The following is a 22,562-nucleotide window of genomic DNA, read 5'->3' as shown; positions in this document are numbered from 1 at the left end:
CTGCCCCCTGTCCTCCATGCTCCAGAACACTAAGAACACAATCAGGCTGTATTTTCAACTTCACAGAGCACTGTGAAGGCAGCCAGGTGTTCCTAAAAAACTTATGCAAGCAAATGGATTTTTTGGTGCAACATTAAACAAGCACGTGTGACACTGACACCAGCTGGTTCTGCTTCCTCCTGCTGCCTTCCTGCAAGTGGGAGCAGCCCATGGCACAGCTCAGCTGATCCGCACAGGCAGATCGTTCCTGGGAGCCTGGCAGGCATCAGGAAAGGGTTGAAGAGTCCCTAAGTGAAGAAGGTTTGCTTGTGCTTCAGAGCCCGTTCCCAAATCTTACACTTTGCATGGATATGGTGTTTGCCCAGGCTGAGCATGTAAAACAGTCTATTTGTAAGATCTGTTCATAAGTACGAAGTCAGTGATTACGAGTGAGTTCTTTCACTGCCACACAGCTACCACTCAGCAGGCAATGTGGGAATTCCCATCCTGCCAGGGGGAAAAGCTCACTGCGTCCACTCCCTGCGTTTAACAGCCAGTGGTGCATCATCAATTCAAAAAGCAGAGCAAGTTTCTCCAGACAAGTTCGTATTAGAAGCTACAGCCAGCCAAAATCCAGAGCAGCAAGATATACAATTGCAGGACAGGATCAAGTCTGCATGCTCTGATTAGAAGTGATAGGAGAAAGGGTTTCCTTCCACTTCAAGCTTACACTGCAATGCCACTACGCATGCAGGATGCAACAGAGACGGAGGGCACATTGCATGGCAGGGAGGGATGGGCATCAGTTAGAGCTGCAAACATCACAGCCATGTCTGCTCACCTCCTGAGATCAGCTCTTGGACACATATTGATAGACAAAAAAGCTGAAGCTGGTGCAGTTTTACTCCATTTTCAAACAAAAAAATACCTGCTTCTTAATTGTTAATAAAATACTCATTCCTTAAGTAATCAAAACTTAAGCTGAACTAATGCCTTTTATTCTTTAACATGCGGGCACGGCCTGCACACTCCATGAATTAGGACCAGAAATAGCTCTACACTGCATTCCTGTGTTGGAATTGTTAAGGTCTTTTCTGTTCCTTTTAAGTACAGGTTTGTTGCAAATTAAATAAAAAAGCATTTTGTGCAAATGGCTGCAACACCAAGGGGTCCTTCATTCAGGATCCTTCATTACTATGGTAAATAAAACCAAAGCAATGTGAAATTTCTACCAGCTAGCACTAAGAGCAGCCAACCCTCCCTTCCTCAGTGAGAAAGCAGTAACTGCCCACACAGGATGACAGAAGTCTCCACAAAGAGCCGACAAGGCACACACAGGAGCGGCCATGCAATGGGACGGTCTTCAAAGCACTGTGCAAGACAAACCAGCAACCTCCAAACCAACCACCAGAACCTGCCTGCTTGCGACTCCGTGCCTGGAAACACAGACAGGACCCTCTGTGTGACCTTACCTATCCAAGTCATCTTCCCCAACTAAAATAGGGGGGAGCGGAAGCGGAGGCAACGTTGAAGTTTTCAGGTGTGGGATAGCAGCCGTCACAGACGCTTGTGTTTTTGTAGCGACTTGCACAGAGGACTGGGAGTTCACCTGAGAGGATAAAGTAGACGTCCTTGGGTGGGAAGATGATGACAAAGACGTTGGGACCGAAGGAGGAGCCTGAACGGGAGTCTGCTGGGATGGAGGCAAAGGTGGAACAGCAGGCGATGGAGGCAGAGGCGGCAGCGGAGGAGTCGGGGGCGGCGGCGTGGTGGTCGGCAGAGGCGGAGGAGGTGATTTGATGGAGGGCAGCGGGGGTGGAATCTCCTTCTCTGCTGGCTCTGTCTCCTTCGGAGATCGAAGGTCCTCTGTCGCTGCTGCAGGCTTCGAGTCTTTTGTTCCCGGCTGTTTCGAATCTCTCACTGGAACGGGATGTTTCCTTTCCGAGTTCTCCTCTGCCTTGGCTTTTGTTGTCTCTGCAGGTGCTTTAGTCTCTGCATTTGAACACAGCACATTAACTAATTCTGTATCCGACGACGACTTTTCAGATCGAACGCTTTTGACGACCTTTTTAGATTCTGCTCCAGACTCCTTCAGTTCAGCTAAGCTGTTCTCCTTTTTCGACAGGAAAACAGGGGAGCCCTTCACCTCCTTCCCATCCACCTTCGCAGCCGCTGCCGCCGCCGCCGCTCGCTCCTTTTTCTTCCTGCTGAGCTCTGCCCCCAGGCTGGAGTTCAGGGGCAGCCTTGTGGGTGATATACTGGAATGGCGACTGCGGGACCCAGACCTCTGCTTTTTGCTGTGAGATGATGAGTGTCTCGAATATCCCGGGCTTCTGCTTCGGGACTTCACAGACTTCCTGCGAGCAGAAGAAGAGAAATGAAACAGAACATCTCACCAACTCTGAGCTGCTCCCCAGCCTCAGCAGCTCTCTATGAAACACCTCAGCTCCGTTCAGCCAGGCCGTCACACCTACCAGAGGGAATAAAGACAGCAGAACCACATTGCTGAGCAGAGCAGCGTGAGCTCCAGGTCAGCACCCAGCCCCCTACAGCCCCGCTGCTAAGGCAAACCAGGGAAGACAAGTCTCCAGGTAGAGATGAGATCACAGCTGCACCAAACAGAAGACTTCAGTCGAGATTACGAGCTGGCAGTTTACAAATCCTTCATAGTCATTATGTACAGCTTTAGAGGAAACAACAGATAAAATATGGTTGCCCCCACGGGAACGCTGCCTCAGGAAACGTCTCACTTCAAGCTCATCCTTCCCCTGCTTCTTTTACTTACCATCATCAGAACTCACATTTGCATGTTGTGATTCAGGAAGGAAAAAAGAGCACTAAAAAAAGACTTTTAGTTCTGTTTGAGGTGTGTTCAGAGGGTCTCAGTCTTCACCTCCAACAGAAGGGCTCCACATATCTGCACAAAGAAAGAACTCTGCTGTGCTGTGAGCAGGTTTTCAGCAGCAAGCAGGGAACACAGCGCTGGGGGACATGCAGTGCAGTGGGGGCTGATGGAGGAACAGCATTAAAACCACAACAGAACTGGAAACTGGTAGTTCCAGTGCATGCCCTCAGTTACCATGAGACAGGGCTGCCTGCTCTGCTTAGGGAGGAACCGGAGGAGTCGTGTCAGCTGACAAGAAAGTGAGAGAAGAGCTCTGAGGTGACTTTTATTCCACGATGAATTACTGGGAGCACATCCAGCTTTGAAAATGCAGGAGTTATAAGCCCTCGCTGCCCTAACAGCAGGCATTTTGTCCCTACCATGAAGTACCAGCCCAAGTCTCAAGTCGCTGTGCTCAGAGAACGGCCCCCTGTGGGCAGCCCTTGCTCTGCGCTGCTGCCTCAGGATCGTGGCTTTTTCCAAGGTTTCTGCTTGATGAATTAACAGCTCGGGCACAGCTGGCTGCCCAGACTGCAGCTCACCAGCAAAGTTGCCAGGAGCTGAAAATGCGTTTCCACTACGCCCAGAGACATTTGCAGGCTAAGGAAGACATCCCTAATGGATCCTGTAAGGATGTAGTTTACTACAACCACAGACAGGTTGGGGATTAGCATTCCCTACTGCAGTTCTTTCGGATTCGCTATTTAAGGCTCTCCAACACTCACTTTCCCGTGCCTCCTCCCCCACCAGTTACACCAATTTACCTGCCTGCAGAGCCACATTCTGTTTCAGCACACAGAGGAAGTTTCTGCATCAGCACTCTACTATTATTTTTATTTTTTTAACCTTATCTGTCACACTGTTGGGTAGGAGCAGAGCCACTGCAGGGCCACCAGGAGGAAGGGTGAAGCCAGCAGCGCTGTGCACAGCCCCACTGCTCCACCTGCAGCCTGCCCCCCTCTCACCCTAACAGCCTCCACTTGCAGCCACCACTCGCCCTGCTTCTCCTCCACCAAACACGCAGATCTCCATCGGGATAAAGGTGCTCTGGAATTAAAGACAGCACCTCGCTGTCTCGTCAGCGCTGGAAATCAGACACAAGAAACCAACCACGATGACTGTGAATGAATGTGATGAATGTGATGAAAAATCCTTTAGAAATGTGATATAACCAAAAAGTTAGAACAGGCTTTGGAAGGGGGGCACACTGGAAACCCCAGATGCACACCGCAAGAAAGACCACAGTTAGCAGCTGTCAGAGCTGAAGCACTGGGCCGCAGTCCCCAAATCCACGTGCTCCCAAACCCTGCTGTGCAAACGCCCAGGAGCACCTGGAGACAGCAGTGCTGCGAGGCAGAAGAGCAGAGGGCAGCAGTAGCCAGGAAGTCCGAGTGCACAGCCCACAGTGTGAACTGCTCAAGAAAGAAGCCCAACCAAAGGCTGTTATTCCTGCACGCCCAACAACCCCGAGCCACGCAGAGGCTGCTGCCCCACAGACCCCTGCCTGCAGCTCATGTGCACACAGCCCACCTTCAGCAAGCTGAACCACTTTGGAATTTTTTCTTCTATCCTTTGCTGCAGCAACAAGGAGGAATGGCAAACCACATCTGTTATTTTCCCTGCTGACCAAATCATCCCTATTTTCTCCTCAATTGAAAGCAAGTTGTTTTGCATAGCCATTTGAAATGCAAACATTCTGTATTCTTTCCAACCAGCACAGCACTTTGATTCAGTTCCCTAACACTGTAGATTGGACACGGAGATTAAAGAAAACACTGAATGCACTAAGACAAACTAAAACAACTCGTATTTTCAGCCAGCAGAAATCATGCAGCGGCCCAGAAAAGCCTGTGTTACCTCCTTTGAAGGACTTCAGCCACAGTCAGGTGTTCACTGCACAAACGTGCCAATTTGAGATGCTTCCCCTCCCAAACCACTCCTGTCCCTCCGCAGGATCAGCAGGCAGCACCGCTCGGCTGCCTCTGTCCACTCCTCTGCAGCAGCCAACCAAAGCCAGCCTCAGAAGTGCTGGAAAGGCAGCTCGGCTGATCTCTGCCTGCAGGTGAGCTCCTGAGCAGCCCTGAGGGGTGGCAGCAGGCAGCTGGGAGCATCTGTGACTTCTGGCACAGACGTCTGACCATAAACTTCCACCAACTGCTTCAGCACGCGGGCTGTGAGCTCAACGAAGCAAAACCAACGCGTGAATTACAACTTACAATTTGCCTAACATATGGAAAACACCTGAAATTCCCTCTGTCCTTTACCAGGGATTCACTTCAGAGGAGTGTTTTCTGAAGGTGTGACACATCAGTTTTTATTCTGCTGCACAAGGATGCATCACGCAGAGAGGCACCAGCTCAGGAAAGGGAGAAGAGCAGGAGGCCACAAACTGAAGCCAGAGACCCAAAGAACTCAAAACAAACCAAGCGTAAACAGTAAGCAACCTTTGGAATCTGTGGTGCTTGGGGGTTCAAGCATTTCATCAGAGAATCAAAGATACCCTGGAAAAGTTTTTTGTACCACGCTACAGAGGAGCAGCACAGAGCGCCTCAAAGTTGTTCCCATAATTAAGATCAGGAAAAGATAACAGCTTGATTTCTCAACACAGATGCAACCAGCCATTTACAGAAGGAGCAAGCTCTGGGTTGGGAAATGCTACAGAACAATATGAGGGGGCAGAACCTCTCATACACTTCAGCTTCCAGGTGGTTTCCTCCTGCACGGGGCTGAGGGGGGACATTTAACACAGCCACACCATGAAGGATACCTGCTGGTTTTACCCCTCCAAAAGCATTAGCAAAGAGCCTCCGAGAGCTGTGCCACCACAGCAGAAAGGACTGAGGGGAGGGAAAAGAGACGTCGAGGACCATCCCTCATTACCTCTGGGATTTAAGAGAGGGCCAGGATCACCTCTGCTTCAAAAAAAATAATCATAGGAGAAGAGGTAGATTTTACTTAACAGCTTCCAGGCCACTAGAACCAGTACATCTCTCACAGCAAGGACAAAGGCTATAATTCCATGGACAACAAAATTCCTCACAAAGAGCTTTAAGAGTAAAGGCTCAACTCAAGAAACCCCAAGCAGTTGAAACCCACTGCTCACAAGCACATCCTGGAGCAGCCTGATCAGGCACAGCTCATATTTGGAGCAGAGGATGCAGCACAGTGCACAGCAGTTCTATAGTTATTACATTCCAGGTCACATCTTAATTGCCATGGAGCCACAACCAAAGCTCCACAGCAGCCACGGTGACAACAGGAAACTCACTTAACAGAATCTGAAGCTAGAAAGAAAAAAACAACATTAGACCACGTATTTGTGTACAGAACAGGAAGATTAATGAACACCTGAAATAAAAGAGAGTTAACACTGCCTTCAAATAAGAGTTTCCCTCTAAAGTCTAAAGAAAGACAAAATGCAGATGATTTCTACCTGCCTTTCCAGAATGCCCCAATTTCAGAAGGGAAAGTGGTAACTCTAGTACTGAGAAAAGAAAGTCTAGGCTGAAAAGATGGAGCTTATGCGTGGTCATCTAATTCAAGAAGAGGAAAAAAAAAGTCAGTTCAGAAAGAGCAAAACACACCAAACACAGACAACCCTCCTGAAGAGCGTGATCAGATTTCCACACGCAGCAAACAGATAAGGGGTTCCAGCAGAGGTGAACACATTCCTCCCACTGAGCTGCACAGCAGCGAGGAGCATCCGGGCTCCGTGCTGCACACAGCTCAGCTCCCCCCTGCCAGGGGGCCACCTCCAGAGGTGAGCGTAACTCAATCCCCGGGGCTCGCTCCTTCCCCGGCCACTGCTGTGAGCCAACATGGATGCTGCTCAGTGCCAGCCAGGAGGTGTTTCCTCAAGTGTGAACACCACTCTGCAGGAAACAGCAAGGAACCTGCCCCACAGCAATCGCACACCGAGCGCCGTGCCGCCAAATCGCGGCGCTGCTCCAGAGCAGGCCAAGTCGGGACACAGAGGGGGGTTAACACCCAGCCACCCCAAGGCATCCTCTCCCCCCGCTCCCTCCCCCATTCCCCAGGAGGAAGAAGTCACCGTGGAGAGCACACACCTGGCTATGGGGCTTCGGCTCATGGAGCGCTTGGCAGCAAAGGGGCTGCTGGAGCGCCTTCGGCCGTAGGGGCTCGGCGAGCGCCCGCTGTACGATCCGCTCCCCCTCTCGTAGCTCGAGGAGCGCCTCCTGTTATAGGGGCTTATGGACCTCTGCCTCCGGCTGTAGGGACTGGGAGACCGTGTGTTGGACTGGTAGGCCACAGGTTCCTTGTAGGGCGGGCTGATGGACTGCCGGCGCGACGAGCCGCCGGGGCTCTTCCTGTAGGGATCGTAGTTACTGGACGTGTGCGAGCGGGGCGGGCTGAGGTCGTACTCCTGGATGTAGGAGGCTCCAGAAGGGCTGTCATCCAATTTCGGGCTGTCCAACCATTTTCTGTGGGGACTCCTGGATTTCCGTTTCGGACTGTCGACGGTTTTATAACTTTTGGGAGCTTCCCTTTTGCGATGGCTTTTACTGCGCTCTTTGTGGCTGGACTTGAGCTCCCGATCCTTCCTGGACTTCTCCTTGTGCGCTTTGGCTGAGCGGGACTCCTTGTTGCTACTCTTTGAGGACAGCGCCTTCGGGTGCTCCCCGCTTTCAAGCAGTCTCTTGGAGGACCCTGATACCCTGTCCTTGGTAGACCCGGACCTGCTGGAGGCCTCCAGGCTCTTTTCCAACTTCCTGTCTTTCTCTGCCTGTTTGCTCTTCATCAGCTCACGGATGCGTTTGTGCTGGTGGTGCCGGTGCTTCTGCGTCCTTTCGCTCCTATCCGCTTTCCTCTCCTCGTTCTCCCTCCTGTCCAATTTGAGGGCCACATCATCCGAGAAGGTGTCCGAATCCGAACTGATGTCATCGTACTCCACCAGCGGTTTGATCACAGCTCCCAGAGGTGCCGCCGTCTCCTGGGCGGCCAACGGTGACTCCTTGGAGTGCCGCGATTTGTGCCTCTTGTGCCTGGAAGCCACCCGGTGCCTCTCCTTGCTGTTGGAGCTGCCCGGCGCGTGCTGCGAGGCCCCCCCGCCGCCCCCATCCTTCTTGCCCCCATGTCTCTCCGGGTTTGGCATTCCTCCTCCACTGTGCTCGGACAGGGGGAGGGGGGGGGCGCTCCTCCGAAACCCCCGAACTTCAAACTCCCTCAGCGCCCTCCGTTCGCACCATTCACCGCCCCCCTGCCGCCGGCACCCCCTGCCGCATGGGGAGCGGGGCGGAGAGCGCGGGGCGGAAGGGAAGAACGGGGAAGGGGGGGGGGGAGCGGAACCGGGAGGGGCGGGGAAGGGCACCGGGCCTCAGCGCCTCATTCGAGGGGCCCAGGCCCGGAGGGCAGCGCCGCCGCGGGGGGAGCCCCGGGAAGGCGGGACCTGGGCCCACGATCCCTCCCCTCCCGTCCTGTCCTGTCCCCGCCCGCCCTGTCCCCACCCTCAGCACCGGGCCTCACCGCGCGGCCCTTCGGCCCCGCCGCCCCGGCCCGGCCCGGCCCCAGCGCCCCCCGCTCACTTCCCAAAGCGAAACGGCTCCGCGGCCAAGGGGGGCACCCGCCAAGTCTCGCGAGATGACGGCCGCTTCTCGCGAGAATCAACCTGAGCCCTCCCCCGCGAGATTTCAAGCGGTGAGAAGAGGAAAGGCGGAGGGTAGTGCGCGCGCGCGCACTGTCGTCTCGCGAGAGCTGCGAGCGAACTTTGCTCTGGCACGGGGAGTGGACGAAGCCCCGCCTCTTCCGTCCAGGCGGCTCTTTATCGAGGCACGCGCGCTCCGCCCCTCCCCGCCAATCGGCATTCGGAAGGCGGTTCGGAGCGGGGGGGCGGGGCCTGAACGGAACGCTCCGCCTCTCCACCGCGACTCCCTTCCTCTCGCGAGACTCAGAAGTTCTCGCGAGAAGTGGGATCGTCGCGCGCTCGGAGCAGCCGCGGCCGGAGAGAGATGGCGGCGGGCGCCGCCGCCTGAGGCCGGAGCGGAGCGGCCCGGCCGCGGCTTTCCCGTTCCCTTTCCGTTTCTCCAGGCGATCCCGGCGCTGCGGCTCGGCCGCCGGCCGCCCCTCCCCTCCCCGCGGCATGAAGGCGGTGCCGGGAGGCGCTGAGGGTGAGTGCCGCCTAGCGGGGCGCGGCCGCTGTGTGGAGGCGCAGGGCGGGCCCGGCCCGGCAGGGGGGTTTCCTCCCGTCACGGTGTGCGAGGCTCTGCAGGGAGCGCTGAGCTGTGCGATGTCGCCGTGCCGGGACATCCGGAGCTCACCGCACCAAACCGCCGCCGCCGTCGGTTGTGCCGAGCGCCCCGTCCTGCCGGCTGGGCCCGAAGCGACCTCCCACGGCCTCGTTTTGAGCTGAGAGAAGTGTCCAAAAGCGTTTAATAAACCTTTGGTTGTTTCTTGCTTGGATTTGATGAGGTCGGCATTAAGTCCGTGATATCTGTGTGTCAGTAAGCAAACCCTTCAGGTTCTGCAGGTGTGGGCTTGCAGGGCCGTTTGCTGTGGCAGTTCTGATGCTGCAGGCTCGTGTTTGTCTTGGAGCCAGAAATACCTGCGACAGTTTGTGCTGGTGGTGCTGTCTGCTGTTTGCAGTTTGGTCAAATGCAGTTATAGAAAAAATCCTTGTCAAAAAGGGGGGAAAAGCATTGAATTGTAATGCTACTGAAATTCAAGTTCCCTTGTGTATGCATTGCCAGAAAAATGAACTCTTTCCCCACGGGACTTTTGTATTTGATCCGTCCAACACCAGAGTTTTGCCCTATGTCCCCTTTCATCACCTTCCATAACAGTGGAACTTTCTAAACTATACCAGAATGAGTTTGTAGAGCCCCACGCCATGTAGATGGGAATCTGTGGGGCATGGCAAACATTTGTAAAGGCTGAGTGGGTCCCGGGTTGGTAGGGCTGTGCTGTCAGCTCACATTCTCTTTTGTCTGTGTTTTCCTTGCGGTTTGTCTGACAGAGGCAGAGAAGCTGAATAAGATGAGCACTCTCTTAGAAAGACTTCATGCAAAGTACAACCAGAACAGGCCTTGGACAGAAACCATGAAGCTGGTCCGTCAAGTCATGGTGAGAAGCGCTGGGCTCTGAGCAGGAGGGCTCTGCAGTTTCCTTTTCAGTGATGTTCAGAACTCAGTGTTAGCTCAGTCAGGTGTGGCTTTGAAATACTGGCCGTGGTGAGGGTAGAAAAGAGCGGGAGGCAGGGAAGAGCATCATCAAAGTCTGCTGTGCGTACTGTGGTGTTAAAAGTTAACCTCTCTTTATTTCTCTGGCTGCTCTCATACAACTCCTAGCTTGTACTGATGAAGTTGTTACGGTCTGGTCTTTCACGTGAGCAAGTTGCTTTAAAAAAAAGTATCAATTCCAGACCTGCTTTTGTTACCTGCTGCCAATGTGGAGATGATTCTGGTACAGGAATCAAAATGAGGATGTAATTTGGGGATCTAATCCGCCTTTAATTACCTGAATGAATCTCACTCGGCTGAAGGAAAATTGCGGCAATTTTCTCTCGTGGAGTGAAACTTTGAAAGGCCGTTTTTCTTCTTCTTTCTGACGTAGGAAAAGCGAGTTGTGATGAACTCTGGGGGGCACCAACACCTGGTGAGCTGTTTGGAGACCTTGCAAAAAGCATTAAAAGGTTGGTACGTCCTGTGCCTGCGCTTAGGAAATGCTTCACAGTGATACACAGTGAAATGCTCTGCCTTAGAGCAACCTGCAAGGTTGCTGCTGGCACAGCTCGCTGTGCTCGTGGTGCCCACGGTTACAGAGCCTGCTTGTCTCTTGTGTGTCGTTACCAGTGAGGTTTGCCTGTGTTGTTTTCATTCTTATTGCCCATGCCTGAATTCCACTTGTAGATGAAAACCCGCTGTCTCTCATTTCTTCTGAGAATGTTTGTTTTTCTCTATGCGAAATGATTCTGCTTGTTTTCTGAGTGTGGAGTGGGCATGAGTAAGGAGTGGAGATTGCTTTTGGTGCTGATACATCGCTGCTGGAGAGCTGTTCAGTCTCAGTAAGGCTCATTTTTGCTTTCTTTGTCCAGTGTCTTCTCTGCCTGCCATGACAGATCGCTTGGAGTCCATAGCCAGACAAAACGGGTAAGGCTTCTCCTTTGTTGTACAGCAGAGGCCTCTCCTATCTGTACATCATAACCTCACTGCTGGTTTGGCTGTTTCTCGTGTGCATCTCATGGCAATTTTTGTTTTGTTTTGTATGTAAGCCTCGGATCTCACCTCAGTGCAAATGGCACTGAATGTTACATCACTTCAGACATGTTCTATGTGGAAGTCCAGTTAGATCCTACAGGGCTGCTGTGTGATGTCAAGGTGGCTCACCATGGAGAAAACCCTGTGGTATGTATTACTGAGAGGCAAGAAAAACGCCTCTGTTTTTGGAACTGCTTCCTTTTTGCTTCCCTTTAGCTTGAGCAGAGAAAATGGATTATACTGAACATTCCACCAAACCTGATGTTGTACCTTTGCTGCTTGTTCTGCTGGAAGATCAGAGCTCCCATGGAGCGATCTGTTCCTGCGGTTTAATGTTTATTTGTGCAAGGACAGTTCTACTGATGGTCTTCTCTTTTTCTTTGAATAGCTTTACAACTGAAAAAATCCCTTGAGGAAGTTCCAGGCGTGATTCTGAAAGTGTCATTTCTGGGGGAAGAATAGGGAAATTAATCTTACAAAGCTTAGGTCTACAAATGGAAAGTACTGAGGTGTGAATGTTGTGTTTAAGAAAATGTCTGTAAGAAAATGGCTTTACTTCCCTCCTCCGTAGGGAGTTTGAGTTTGCAGTTTTCATTGATGTAGCTGCTCTTCTGAAATCGGACTGCTTGTAAAGTCTCTGTTATAAAATCGTGGGCTTTCAGCCTTAGGCATCACAGCCCTCAAAAGTTTATTCCAAATTAGTGGTTTAAGAAGAAATAGCATTGCTGTCATCCTGCAGAACTAGAAACACAGCAGTGTAGTTGTGAACGTTTGGTTGCTTCTCATCACAAGCTGGTGCTCACAGATTTCCCTGTCCTGATATTTTACAGCTACTGTGCTGCACAAAGACTTAAACTGATGCATTTGACGTTGATATTGCTGTGTGTTCTTTCCTTTTCAGAGCTGTCCAGAATTGGTGCAACATCTGAGGTGAGCAACAAGAGCTGTTGCATGTTCTGATTTTGATCTGATGCTGTTTCGTGCTTGGAAACACAAAACATTTCCTAACTGTTCTTTCCCCACAAAGTCTCTCCCCTTCTCCAGGAGGACTCCTGGCTTTGGTTCAGATGTTTCTCATCCTGGCTGCTGTGCATGATATCTTGCAGTCACAGCACAGCATTCATCAGTCATTAAAGCTGGATCATTTAAAGGATGCCACGCTTAGTTTTCACGTGGCAAAAATCTCTTCTGAAGTGACCTGCAGTTTGTGCTAATGTAACTTGTACAAACACAGCCTTACCTGCAACACATCTGAATAAATGTTACTTTTCTCCCTTTTCTTTTCAGAGAGAAAAATTTTGATGAATTTTCTAAGCATCTGAGGGGGCTTGTGAACCTGTATAAGTTGCCAGGAGACAAGTAAGTCTGGAACATGCAGTGCATTTGTTTACATCCACATGTGTAACAGTGAGCAAGCCTTCAAGCTTGTAGTTCTGTGTGTAACTTTTCACTGCTCCTGCTGTTCCTTATGGTGCTGACTTCATCCCTGTGTCTTGCATGGTGCACAGTGCATGAGGAGTACTGAACTCACAGAGGGAATGCAAACTGAAAAGTTAACACTTCAGAATGCTTCACCTGGGCAAAGTGCTGCAGCTTCTCAGCCAGCGCTCCTGCCAGTTCCATTTTTTTGTACAGTTCCTTTTAATTTTTGTGACTGTTTCTTCTTTTCCCTTATTTTATTCCCAGCAAACTCAAAACTAAAATGTACTTGGCTCTTCAGTCCTTGGAGCTAGATCTCTCCAAAATGGCAGGGATGTATTGGTAAGCACATTGCTACAACTTGCTGCTTGTTTGGTGGTGGTATTGCTGCATCAGGGGGACTGGTTGTTAATCATGCTAGGCACTGTGTATCCATGTATCCACTACCAATGCCTATGTATTGTGACACTACTGCTAACAAGCACAGCACTGAAGTTTAAAAAGGCTGTGCTAGCAGAGGAGGGTGGTAAAGAGAGACTGAAACTATTGCTCAGAGCTTTCTGGAATTTACCAGTATCCTTTTAACTACAGAATTCAACTGAAAAAAGTCCAGAAGGCCAAAAAAATAGTTGTAGCTAGATGGATTAGTGATAATGATGTTTCACAGTCAAAAATGGAGCTGCATTTCCTCATCTTTTACTGCTATGGAATCAGGAGATAAAGCATCTGTACTGTAGCAATAAGAAGTGGCTTCTGCTTTGCCTGTAGCTGTGTGAAGTTTGAGATAAGCAGCTGAGCAGTGTATGTATTGAGTTAAGATCTTCAGGCTTCCATCAGCACATGAGTTGTGGCTTCAGGTGTGGTTTTGGCTCACTACAAACTGGTGATGGCCTCTCTTGCAGGCAAGCCACCAACGCAAACCCCCTGGACAAGATTCTCCATGGCAGTGTTGGCTATCTCACCCCGAGGAGCGGAGGTATCTTTGATTAACCTTAAAAAAGGAAGGAAAGGATGATTTTGTCCAGGGTTCCCTTTATTATCATCAATTCATGTTAATGATGAAAAATGCAACTCAGAGGAGGACGAGGTGGTGAAATATCTGTATGTCCCACGTGATCCAGAGTGCTGTTTCTCCTTTACCAAGCCATGCGTCGCAGCACTGTGGCAGTTGGCTGTGTTTGGTCTTTGGCAGCTCTTTCAAGGTGCTTTAGGAGCTCTGTGCAGCACGTGCTGAGTCACAGTGCTGTGTTATGTGCTTGCAGGGGTTAACAGTGATTGGGTTCAGTTACATCATGCAGATGCTTGTTCATAAGCCTCTCTCCTTCAGGTCTCCTTATGAATCTCAAGTATTACGTCTCGCCCTATGATTTATTTGAAGATGGCACTGGAGCCCCTGTTATTTTGCATGAGAGCAATGGTAGGTCACTCGTCAAAGCCGCTGCAGACTGCTCTGCCACGTGGAGAAAGTGAGGCATTTCCACTTGGGATAATTCATAAAGCTTGCTTTGTTTTTTTCATCAGCTTCCTTTGTTCTTTGTCTCTTGCCTCGTCTCGCAGTTCCTCGATCTTTGGGGATGAACGTGTCGGTGACAGTTGAGGGAACCATGGCGATGTACAAACTTCCCATTGCGCCGCTGATCATGGGTTCTCATCCAGTGGACAGCAAAGGGTGAGCAAAGGGCCTGGCCCCAGGCCTGTCTCAGTAGTCTTGTTCAGATGCAAATCCAACCTTCAGCCTTCTTTTGAAGTTAGGATGGGGAGATGAGTGCACGTAGCGTTTTTTGAAGCTGAGAGGTGTGTGTGTTCAGCACCTGGTGTACTTCTAAGGAGTGCCTTTTACTTTTTAAGGCAGTATAACAATCTGCTTGTGTTTGAGAAAAGAATAAATTGCGAGTCTGGCACTCGTAGCAGGAGCCAGAGCCATGCCCTGCATCTAATAAGACCTTTTGTTAACTCAATATTCCAGAACTCCATCTTTCTCATCAATCACCAGTGCCAACAGCGTGGATTTACCAGCTTGCTTCTTCTTGAAATTCCCACGTCCCATTCCGGTGTCCCGAGCTTTCATTCAGAAACTTCAGAGCTGCACAGGTGAGCTGCAGATCTGGGAGACAGATCCTGCCTGGGTTTTCATTAATAAATTGCTGCTGTTCTTTAAAGTGTGCCATAAAAGTTACTTAAGGTTTTGAGCTCTGTTTTCGGTAAGAACTCACTGGGCTTCCTTTCCTAGACAGCAGCTCCCCTTCACCTCTTTCCAGCTCCCAGGTGCTATTGTTCTTTGCCATTTTTTTCCAGGCATTCCGTTGTTTGACACAGCACCAGCATTTGTACCCCTGTATGAGCTGATCACACAGTTTGAATTATCCAAGGAGGCCGATCCCATCCCTTTGAACCACAATATGCGCTTCTACGCAGTAAGTACGTTGTTACAGTCAGGGTGCTGGGCTTGTAGGTGAGCAGTGTGGGGGCTTTTGTTTATTTCAGGTGTTCTTCAAGCTGGGTAAAGGAAGCTGGTACAGCGTTTATTCATAGTTAAAGGCTGTGCTGTTCAGTCATTGGAATTCTGGTACATTTTCTGCCAGAAAGGTGGTTTGGCATCACTTGATTCTGGAGGCTGCGCTTTCCTTCCTAGCTGTTTTATTGCCTTGCACTCAGTACTAGCTGGAATAAAGCACAAATTGTTTATCAGGCTCTTCCAGGACAGCAGCACTGTTACTTTCTGAACAAGGATGCTCCTCTCCCAGATGGAAGAAGCCTTCAAGGAACATTGATCAGCAAAATCGCCTTCCAGCACCCCGGCCGGGTTCCTCTTATCCTCAATTTGATCAGACACCAAGTGGCATACAACACACTGATTGGCAGCTGTGTCAAGCGAACAGTTTTAAAGGAAGGTGGGTACAGCAACAAGTGGGATATACTGTGCAAAAAATGAAGAACCCTGGGCTTTTCCATTTCTTTTTCCCCCTTTTTTGTTGAAGTGTATTGAGCCAGTACTTCTGGTTAATCTCCCGTGTTCTCTGATTTAATAGTTCCTATCTCTTTCAGATTCTCCTGGGATCCTGCAGTTTGAAGTTTGTCCTCTCTCAGACTCCTGTTTTAGTGTATCTTTTCAGCATCCTGTGAATGACTCTCTGGTGTGTGGTAAGAGCATAATGTATTCCAGGGGAGGATGTCAGCCTTTTCTTCCACTGTAACCAGAGTTTTCATTTCTTCTAAATGCCTTCTCTCTTTCAGTGGTAATGGATGTGCAAGACTCTACTCATGTGAACTGTAAGCTATACAAAGGGCTATCTGATGCTCTGATCTGTACAGATGATTTCATTGCCAAAGTTGTTCAGAGGTAAGCTGGATATTTTTGTTCCGTCATTTGGTGTTGCTTTGAGTGTTGTTTTTAAGCCAACATGCATTAACTAGCAAATACAATTATATGTAAGTGTCTTTGATGGCATCACACCCAGTTTTTCATACTACAGAAAGCTCAACTTTGAGGGGCAGAACTGGCAGTGCAAAAACAATCTCCAAAAGAAACCTAGCAGCAGCTAGAATCAGTGGCTGGTCAGCTAAAAATGAATGGTTTCCCAGTATTGCTATGTAGTGATCAGGACAATTGGTCTCTATCTGGAGCATTTTCCAAAAGAGTGTCGTTATATCCCCACCTCAGAGCAGTGAGATGTGGGATCGGAGGCTGGACCTGCTGCTCTCTTGTGCCCAAGAGCCTTATTGCTTGCCTTACGTGTGATGAAGTGGTTAAAACGAGCTCAGGAAGCATTGCTGTGAGGCAGCAGGGTAGATGCTGAGCCCTTTGTTTGTGTCCTGCAGATGTATGTCCATTCCTGTCACCATGAGAGCAATTCGTAGGAAAGCAGAAACGATTCAAGCAGATACGCCGGCCTTGTCCCTCATTGCAGAGACAGTAGAAGATATGGTGAAGAAAAACCTTCCCCCAGCCAGCAGCCCAGGGTATGGCATGACCACGGGCAGCAACCCAATGAGTGGTACCACCACCCCAACCAACACTTTTCCTGGGGGGCCCATCACCACTTTGTTTAACATGAGCATAAGCATGAAAGAGAGGCATGACTCGGTGGGCCACGGGGAGGACTTCAGCAAGGTGTCTCAGAACCCAATTCTCACTAGTTTGTTACAGATCACAGGGAATGTGGGGTCTGCCATTGGCTCAAGTCCTACCCCTCCCCATCACACACCACCACCGTTATCCTCACCAGCAGGCAACACCAAGAACCACCCCATGCTCATGAACCTCCTTAAAGAGAATCCTCCCCAGGATTTCTCCACTCTGTATGGGAGCAGCCCTCTTGAAAGGCAGAACTCTTCCTCTGGCTCTCCCAGAATGGAAGTGGGCCCTGGGGGGAGTAAGCAAAAGAAAAAAAAATCCCGCATGCCTGCCGACAAGCCCAAGCATCAGACTGAGGATGATTTCCAGAGGGAGCTTTTTTCAATGGACGTTGACTCCCAGAATCCCATTTTTGATGTCAACATGACTGCAGACACCCTGGACACCCCTCATATTACTCCAGCACCCAGTCAGTGCAGCACTCCTCCTACTACATACCCCCAGCCCATACCTCACTCGCAGCCCAGTATTCAGAGAATGGTTCGACTTTCTAGTTCAGACAGCATTGGAGCCGACGTTACTGACATCCTTTCGGACATAGCAGAGGAGGCTTCCAAGCTGCCCGCCACTAACGAGGACTGTCCGCCCATCGGCACTCCCGTGAGAGACTCCTCTAGTTCGGGGCATTCACAAAGTGCCCTCTTTGACCCAGATGTTTTTCAGACAAACAATAGCGAGAACCCCTACACGGATCCAGCAGACCTGATAGCAGATGCTGCTGTGAGCCCCAACAGTGATTCTTCAAACCATTTTTTTCCAGATGGGGTAGATTTCAATCCTGACTTGCTAAACAGTCAGAGCCAAAGTGGCTTTGCGGAGGAGTACTTTGACGAGAGTAGTCAGAGTGGGGACACGGATGATTTCAAGGGCTATGCATCTCAGGCTCTGAGTACTTTGGGAGTACAAGTGTTGGGGGGCGACGGGGGGGATAATAAATTTAAGGGGAGCAACCCATCTGATACAGTAGATTTTAGCATCATAGCAGCTGCAAGCAAAGCGCTGGGTTCCTCTGACATCATGGAGCATCACAGCGGAGGTCAGAGCCCCTTACTGAACACAGGGGATTTAGGGAAAGAAAAGTCTCAGAAACGGGTGAAAGAAGGCAATGGTTCAGGAGGTAACATGGCAGGTTCTGGAATAGATGGGAAGCCGGGGAAGCGCAGCCGGACGCCCTCCAGTGACGGCAAAAGTAAAGAGAAACTTCCAAAGCGGAAGAAGCAGGAGACGGATGGGAAGTCTCCGTCCCACAGTTCGTCCAACAGGCCTTTCACACCGCCAGCAAGCACTGGTGGGTCCAAATCTCCTGGGAGTTCAGGCAGATCTCAGACTCCTCCCGGTGTTGCTACTCCTCCTATTCCAAAAATCACAATCCAGATCCCAAAAGGAACTGTGACTGTTGGCAAACCGTCTTCTCATGGCCAGTATACGAGTAGCGGCTCTGTCACCTCCTCCAGCAGCAAAAGCCATCATAGCCATTCCTCCTCCTCTTCCTCTTCTTCCTCTTCTTCAACCTCAGGCAAAATTAAAAGCAGCAAATCAGAAGGGTCTTCTGGCTCAAAGATGAGCAGCAGCCTCTACTCAAGCCAGGGTGGCTCCAGTTCAGGTCCGTCCAAGAGCTCAGTTCAGTCCGTGGGAAAACCCGGGTCCTCCCCCATCACCAAACACGGCCTCAGCAGCGGTTCTGGAAGTACCAAGATGAAGCCTCAAGGAAAGCCATCATCACTTATGAACCCTTCCATGAGTAAACCAAACATCTCTCCATCTCATTCTAGACCCTCAGGAGGTTCTGACAAGCTCGCTTCTCCCATGAAACCTGTTCCAGGCACTCCCCCGTCATCGAAAGCAAAGTCACCTATCAGTTCAGGTTCTGGAGGCTCTCATATGTCTGGGACCGGGTCGAGCTCGAGTATGAAATCGTCTTCAGGAATGGGATCCTCTGGGTCTATGTCACAGAAGCCGCCTCCGTCATCAAATTCTTCCACGGCATCTTCATCTTCCTTTTCATCCAGTGGGTCTTCTATGTCTTCATCTCAAAACCAGCATGGAAGTTCCAAAGGCAAGTCTCCTAGCAGAAATAAGAAGCCATCTCTGACTGCAGTCATAGACAAACTGAAACATGGGGTCGTCACTAGCGGGCCTGGTGGAGATGACCCAATGGATGGACAAATGGGGCCGAGTTCCAATCCCTCGAGCCATGCTATGTCCTCCAAACACAACATGTCTGGGGGCGAGTTCCAGGGCAAGCGAGAGAAGAGCGACAAAGAAAAATCTAAAGTCTCTGTTTCTGGAGGATCCGTTGACTCTTCCAAGAAGGCTTCAGATTCCAAAAATGTTGGAAGCACTGGAGTGGCCAAAATCATCATCAGCAAGCACGATGGTGGTTCTCCTAGTATTAAAGCCAAAGTAACTTTGCAGAAACCTGGGGAAGGAGGCGGGGATGGCTTGCGGCCTCAGATGGCTTCTTCCAAAAGCTACGGATCCCCTTTAATCAGTGGATCTACTCCAAAACACGAACGCTGCTCTCCCAGCCACAGTAAGTCACCAGCATACACTCCCCAAAACATAGACAGCGAGAGCGAGTCGGGCTCTTCCATAGCAGAGAAGTCCTATCAGAACAGCCCCAGCTCTGACGATGGCATCAGGCCGTTGCCTGAATACAGCTCAGAAAAGCATAAGAAGCACAAAAAAGAGAAGAAAAAAGTGAAAGACAAGGACCGGGACAGAGATCGGGATCGGGATAAAGACAGAGACAAGAAGAAATCTCACGGCATGAAGCCGGAGAGCTGGTCGAAATCCCCCATCTCAGCCGACCAGCCCCTCTCCATGGCCAGCAGCGCCATCCTGTCGGCAGAGCGGCCGTCCCGGCCCAGCCCTGAGTTTCTGATTGGGGAAGAAGATGACGATCTGATGGATGTGGCTCTAATTGGCAATTAATCTTCTCAGTATCTTTGGAAGATGAGCTGCACGCGGGACCTGCAGGTTCTAGGGATGGAAGGGAAGGAACTGCTGGCTGCAAACCTGGCACGCTGACCTTTATGAGGTGTGCTAAGAGGAGAAAAGGTGTTTGCAGGGATCTCCAAAGACTACACAGAAAATGTGTGAGTGCCAGCAGCTCATCCTGCGAGCCAGGTTCCTGGCTGTGGCCTTCATCCTATGGACACTTACACTCATCCTTAATTTATAAGTATTAATAGGCCCATTAGACTTAATGGGCGTGAAGCTAAGTGTGTGTGTAAGTGCGGGAGCAGACCTCAAAGTGGTGCAACAGAGGCAGGCTGTCCTGGGGGGATCTGAGTTCCCCTGCCCCTCTTCCCACTCAAAGTTGCTTTTGCTTTTAGGAAGTTTTAAGCAAATTATTTTAGGGTACGTTTTCGGGCTGGGTTTTATTCCTTTTAAAAGGGTGGTTGGCAGAAAAAGAAGAAGTGCTTTTTAATTATTTCTCTGGCATTTCTTCACGCAGTGCCTGAACTTCATCTTCCTCCGGTGTGCGCCGCAGGATCAGGCTGTGTTCAGATGGACATCAGCGTTTTTATTCCAGGTCAAAGCGATGAAAGGTTGCTGTATGATTTGTCACCTCCCTTTCAATTTTAGCTGTTTATGTCCATAGCTGAACGCACTGTGCTGCTCGTCTTCATGCGATCTTTGTTTTAATGGCATGACACAGAATCCAGAGTAGCTTGGATTTGGGTAGAGCCCATGGATTTGGAAAGCTCTGCACAGTGCAGCTTTGGTGATGGTGAAATTCTGGCGTGCGTTGGAACAAATCTAAGTTTATGAGGAGCTCCGCTGTCTTAATTGCAGTTTTGTCTCCTTGTAAACCAAGCAAACAGAATTTCCCCACTGAGCCGTGTTGGTAACGAGGGAGGCTGTGAGCCACGCGCATCTCAGCCCTGCAGTCCCTTCCGAGCTGTGCTTTATCTGCACCCAGTGCTTCCCTTCGTGTTGGTGGAACGGCGGCTGTGTGTTCATGGCTAACAGGGGGTCTCAACCTCAGACACTGAAGCACTCAAGGTTCTCTGGCAGTGCACACATGCGCTCCCTCCTCTCTCTGGGAGGCGTTCGCCCAGCGCTGTGAGTCACTCACGTCTCGTGGTTGCATTTACATTGCTGGAAGAACAGACCCTAGCTGCTTCATCTGGGTAATGACTGCAGCAGGAGCAGTGGGTTCCCTAAATGATGGATTTTCCCCTTTTGGCTGGAATTAGGAGCGTGACTCAGGCATCCTCTGTGGTCTTCTCCTCTGGTCCCTAAAGGAAAAGAGACACAGGGGAGGGTTTTATTTTTAAAAGCAGTGAAATCGAATATGCTGAAGAAGAAACCAAGCGTTACGTGAACACATCTTTTGAATTCTGTGCTGGACAGAATCGTGCTCCCGTTGCATTTTGCCTGTGATTCCTGGAGGCCAGGATTCCACCCGTGGGAATGAGATCACGCTTCACCTTTGGGGATGGCATGTCAAGGATCTGCATTTCTCACAAACCACGGAGCTTTGCAGCTCTGCTGGCACCCTGACCCCAGTGATGTTCCAGGCAAGCAGTTTCTTTTCCTGGCTCATCCAAAGCCATAGCGAGGCAGATGCCTTTCAGTAGGGTGGCAATTGCTCAGTTGATTGTAGGGGTTTCCCACCTGTTCCTTCTGCCTTCAGCTTCATTCCCAGGCTCCTGTAGGATGCAGGAACCAAGAATTTCTCCGCTCCCAAACTGGAGATCTGTCCCTGGTATTTTCCAACCACAGCTCCCCCCTCCCACCTTCCTGTGCTGAGATAAAAAAAAAAGCAGTAATTAAACGTGGAGCCAATGACGTTGTCTTACACAGCGTCAGATTCGTGTGACTGAGGGCTGCCCTGAAGAGGATGTAAGGAATGCAGCACAGGTGACTTTCTCTGGAGCCCCTGCTGCAGCCGCCGCCTCTGGAAGCGATGCCTGCCCAGCTCAGGCCGGCAGCTGCTTGAGTTCTGCCCCTCCATCTTTAAATCGTTCTGTTTTTAAAGCCCTTTGGTCCCTCCTGGGCTGCGTGGAGGTACAAGAAATGCTCTGAAAAGTCCAGTCAGGGCTGGGGGTTCCACAGGACGATTTGCTGGACTTGTTTGGAGTCATGGTTTACCAACCCGAAAAAGTTGAAAGCAAACAGCCTTCAGCTGCATCATCCCTGCAGCGATGCGTGTGGAAACAACGAGCTGAACGCCTTTCCTTCTCCGTTTGCCCAAGACCAAAGTTCAACGTTCAGAATTCATCTCCTGCGTCAGGTGGGCGCTGCGACACCCGCACAGACGCGGGGGGCAAAGCTCTGCCCTCGGCCCCTGCTGCACTCAGTGACCCCCGGCTGTGGGCGAGGGAGGGGGGGAGCGGCGGGAGCCGCGGCGCCGTGCACAGTGCCGGGGGAGGGGAGCCGGGGAGAGGCGAGGGCGCCGTGGCTGCTCCGCAGCCAGCAGGGCGCTGTGTGAACGCTTGCTCTCTTACAAATGCTTTATTTTTTAACTATTTTTGCTTATTCTCGATGATCCGTCTTTCAGTATTGGAAAGATCAGCGTGTACACAGAATAAAAGCCAAACCTTTTAACCTCGAAGGGAGGAGCGTAGGCTGAGATTAAAAGAAAAACGGTTCTTTTCTACGTGTTCGTTCCGTAAATCCGCGCCTGGGGGTGGAATCGCGCTCGCGGTTCTCACGCGTCCCCGGGGCGGCGGCGCTGCCGGCAGGGGGCGCTTTCCGCCATGCTCGATTTTCCCGCGCGAATGACGTCACCGTGACGTCGCGTCAACTCGGCGCGCCATTGGTCGCTTCCCGCGCCCCGTCTGCTCCTCCCGGAAGGGAACCGCGGGGCGGGGGGCTCAACCCCCGGGAACCCCCCCCCCAGCGCCCCCCCCCTCATCGCAGCCCCCCGGTGCGGCGGTGCAGCGCTCCCCCGGGGGTGTCTGTCTGTGCGGGGGGGGGGGGG

General features: G+C 50.9%; 2 protein-coding genes across 7 annotated transcripts in view; one reads left to right on the top strand and one right to left on the bottom strand.

The window, feature by feature from the left end:
- Positions 1 to 8,138, bottom strand: part of CDK12 (cyclin dependent kinase 12) — a 22,484-nt gene extending 14,346 nt beyond the window's left edge. For 4 of the 5 annotated variants that reach the window (XM_042834573.1, XM_042834575.1, XM_042834574.1 and 1 more), the window contains exons 1-2: positions 6,931 to 8,138; positions 1,452 to 2,336 (exon numbers count right to left, since the gene is read on the bottom strand). In XM_042834573.1, coding sequence (XP_042690507.1) covers positions 1,452 to 2,336; positions 6,931 to 7,976 — 1,931 coding nt within the window. In that variant the 5' untranslated portion in view covers positions 7,977 to 8,138. The remainder of the gene's footprint in view (positions 1 to 1,451; positions 2,337 to 6,930) is intronic. The other variant, XM_042834577.1, reaches the window with a different exon arrangement.
- A 760-nt stretch (positions 8,139 to 8,898) lies between these two features.
- On the top strand, positions 8,899 to 21,958 carry MED1 (mediator complex subunit 1). Of its 2 annotated transcripts, none has more exons than XM_042834580.1 (17): positions 8,899 to 8,988; positions 9,834 to 9,940; positions 10,430 to 10,508; positions 10,911 to 10,965; positions 11,088 to 11,220; positions 11,975 to 12,003; positions 12,361 to 12,432; positions 12,760 to 12,834; positions 13,395 to 13,468; positions 13,820 to 13,909; positions 14,050 to 14,161; positions 14,459 to 14,583; positions 14,788 to 14,906; positions 15,182 to 15,383; positions 15,538 to 15,633; positions 15,727 to 15,832; positions 16,312 to 21,958. In XM_042834580.1, exons 1-17 carry the CDS (start codon positions 8,961 to 8,963, stop codon positions 19,559 to 19,561), a joined length of 4,752 nt encoding a protein of 1,583 aa, XP_042690514.1. In that variant the 5' UTR covers positions 8,899 to 8,960; the 3' UTR covers positions 19,562 to 21,958. The 2 variants fall into 2 exon arrangements, with proteins under 2 accessions (XP_042690514.1, XP_042690513.1); XM_042834579.1 differs by having other exon boundaries at positions 14,014 to 14,161.
- Positions 21,959 to 22,562: the final 604 nt, after the last annotated feature.

This window comes from Centrocercus urophasianus, unplaced genomic scaffold (genome assembly GCF_019232065.1).
Source record: "Centrocercus urophasianus isolate 14NV4802_14NV808 unplaced genomic scaffold, USGS_Curo_1.0 seq_478, whole genome shotgun sequence".
NCBI lineage: Eukaryota > Metazoa > Chordata > Aves > Galliformes > Phasianidae > Centrocercus > Centrocercus urophasianus.
Note: the sequence above shows the minus strand (reverse complement) of the source record. Positions and strands in the feature narration are given on the sequence as shown.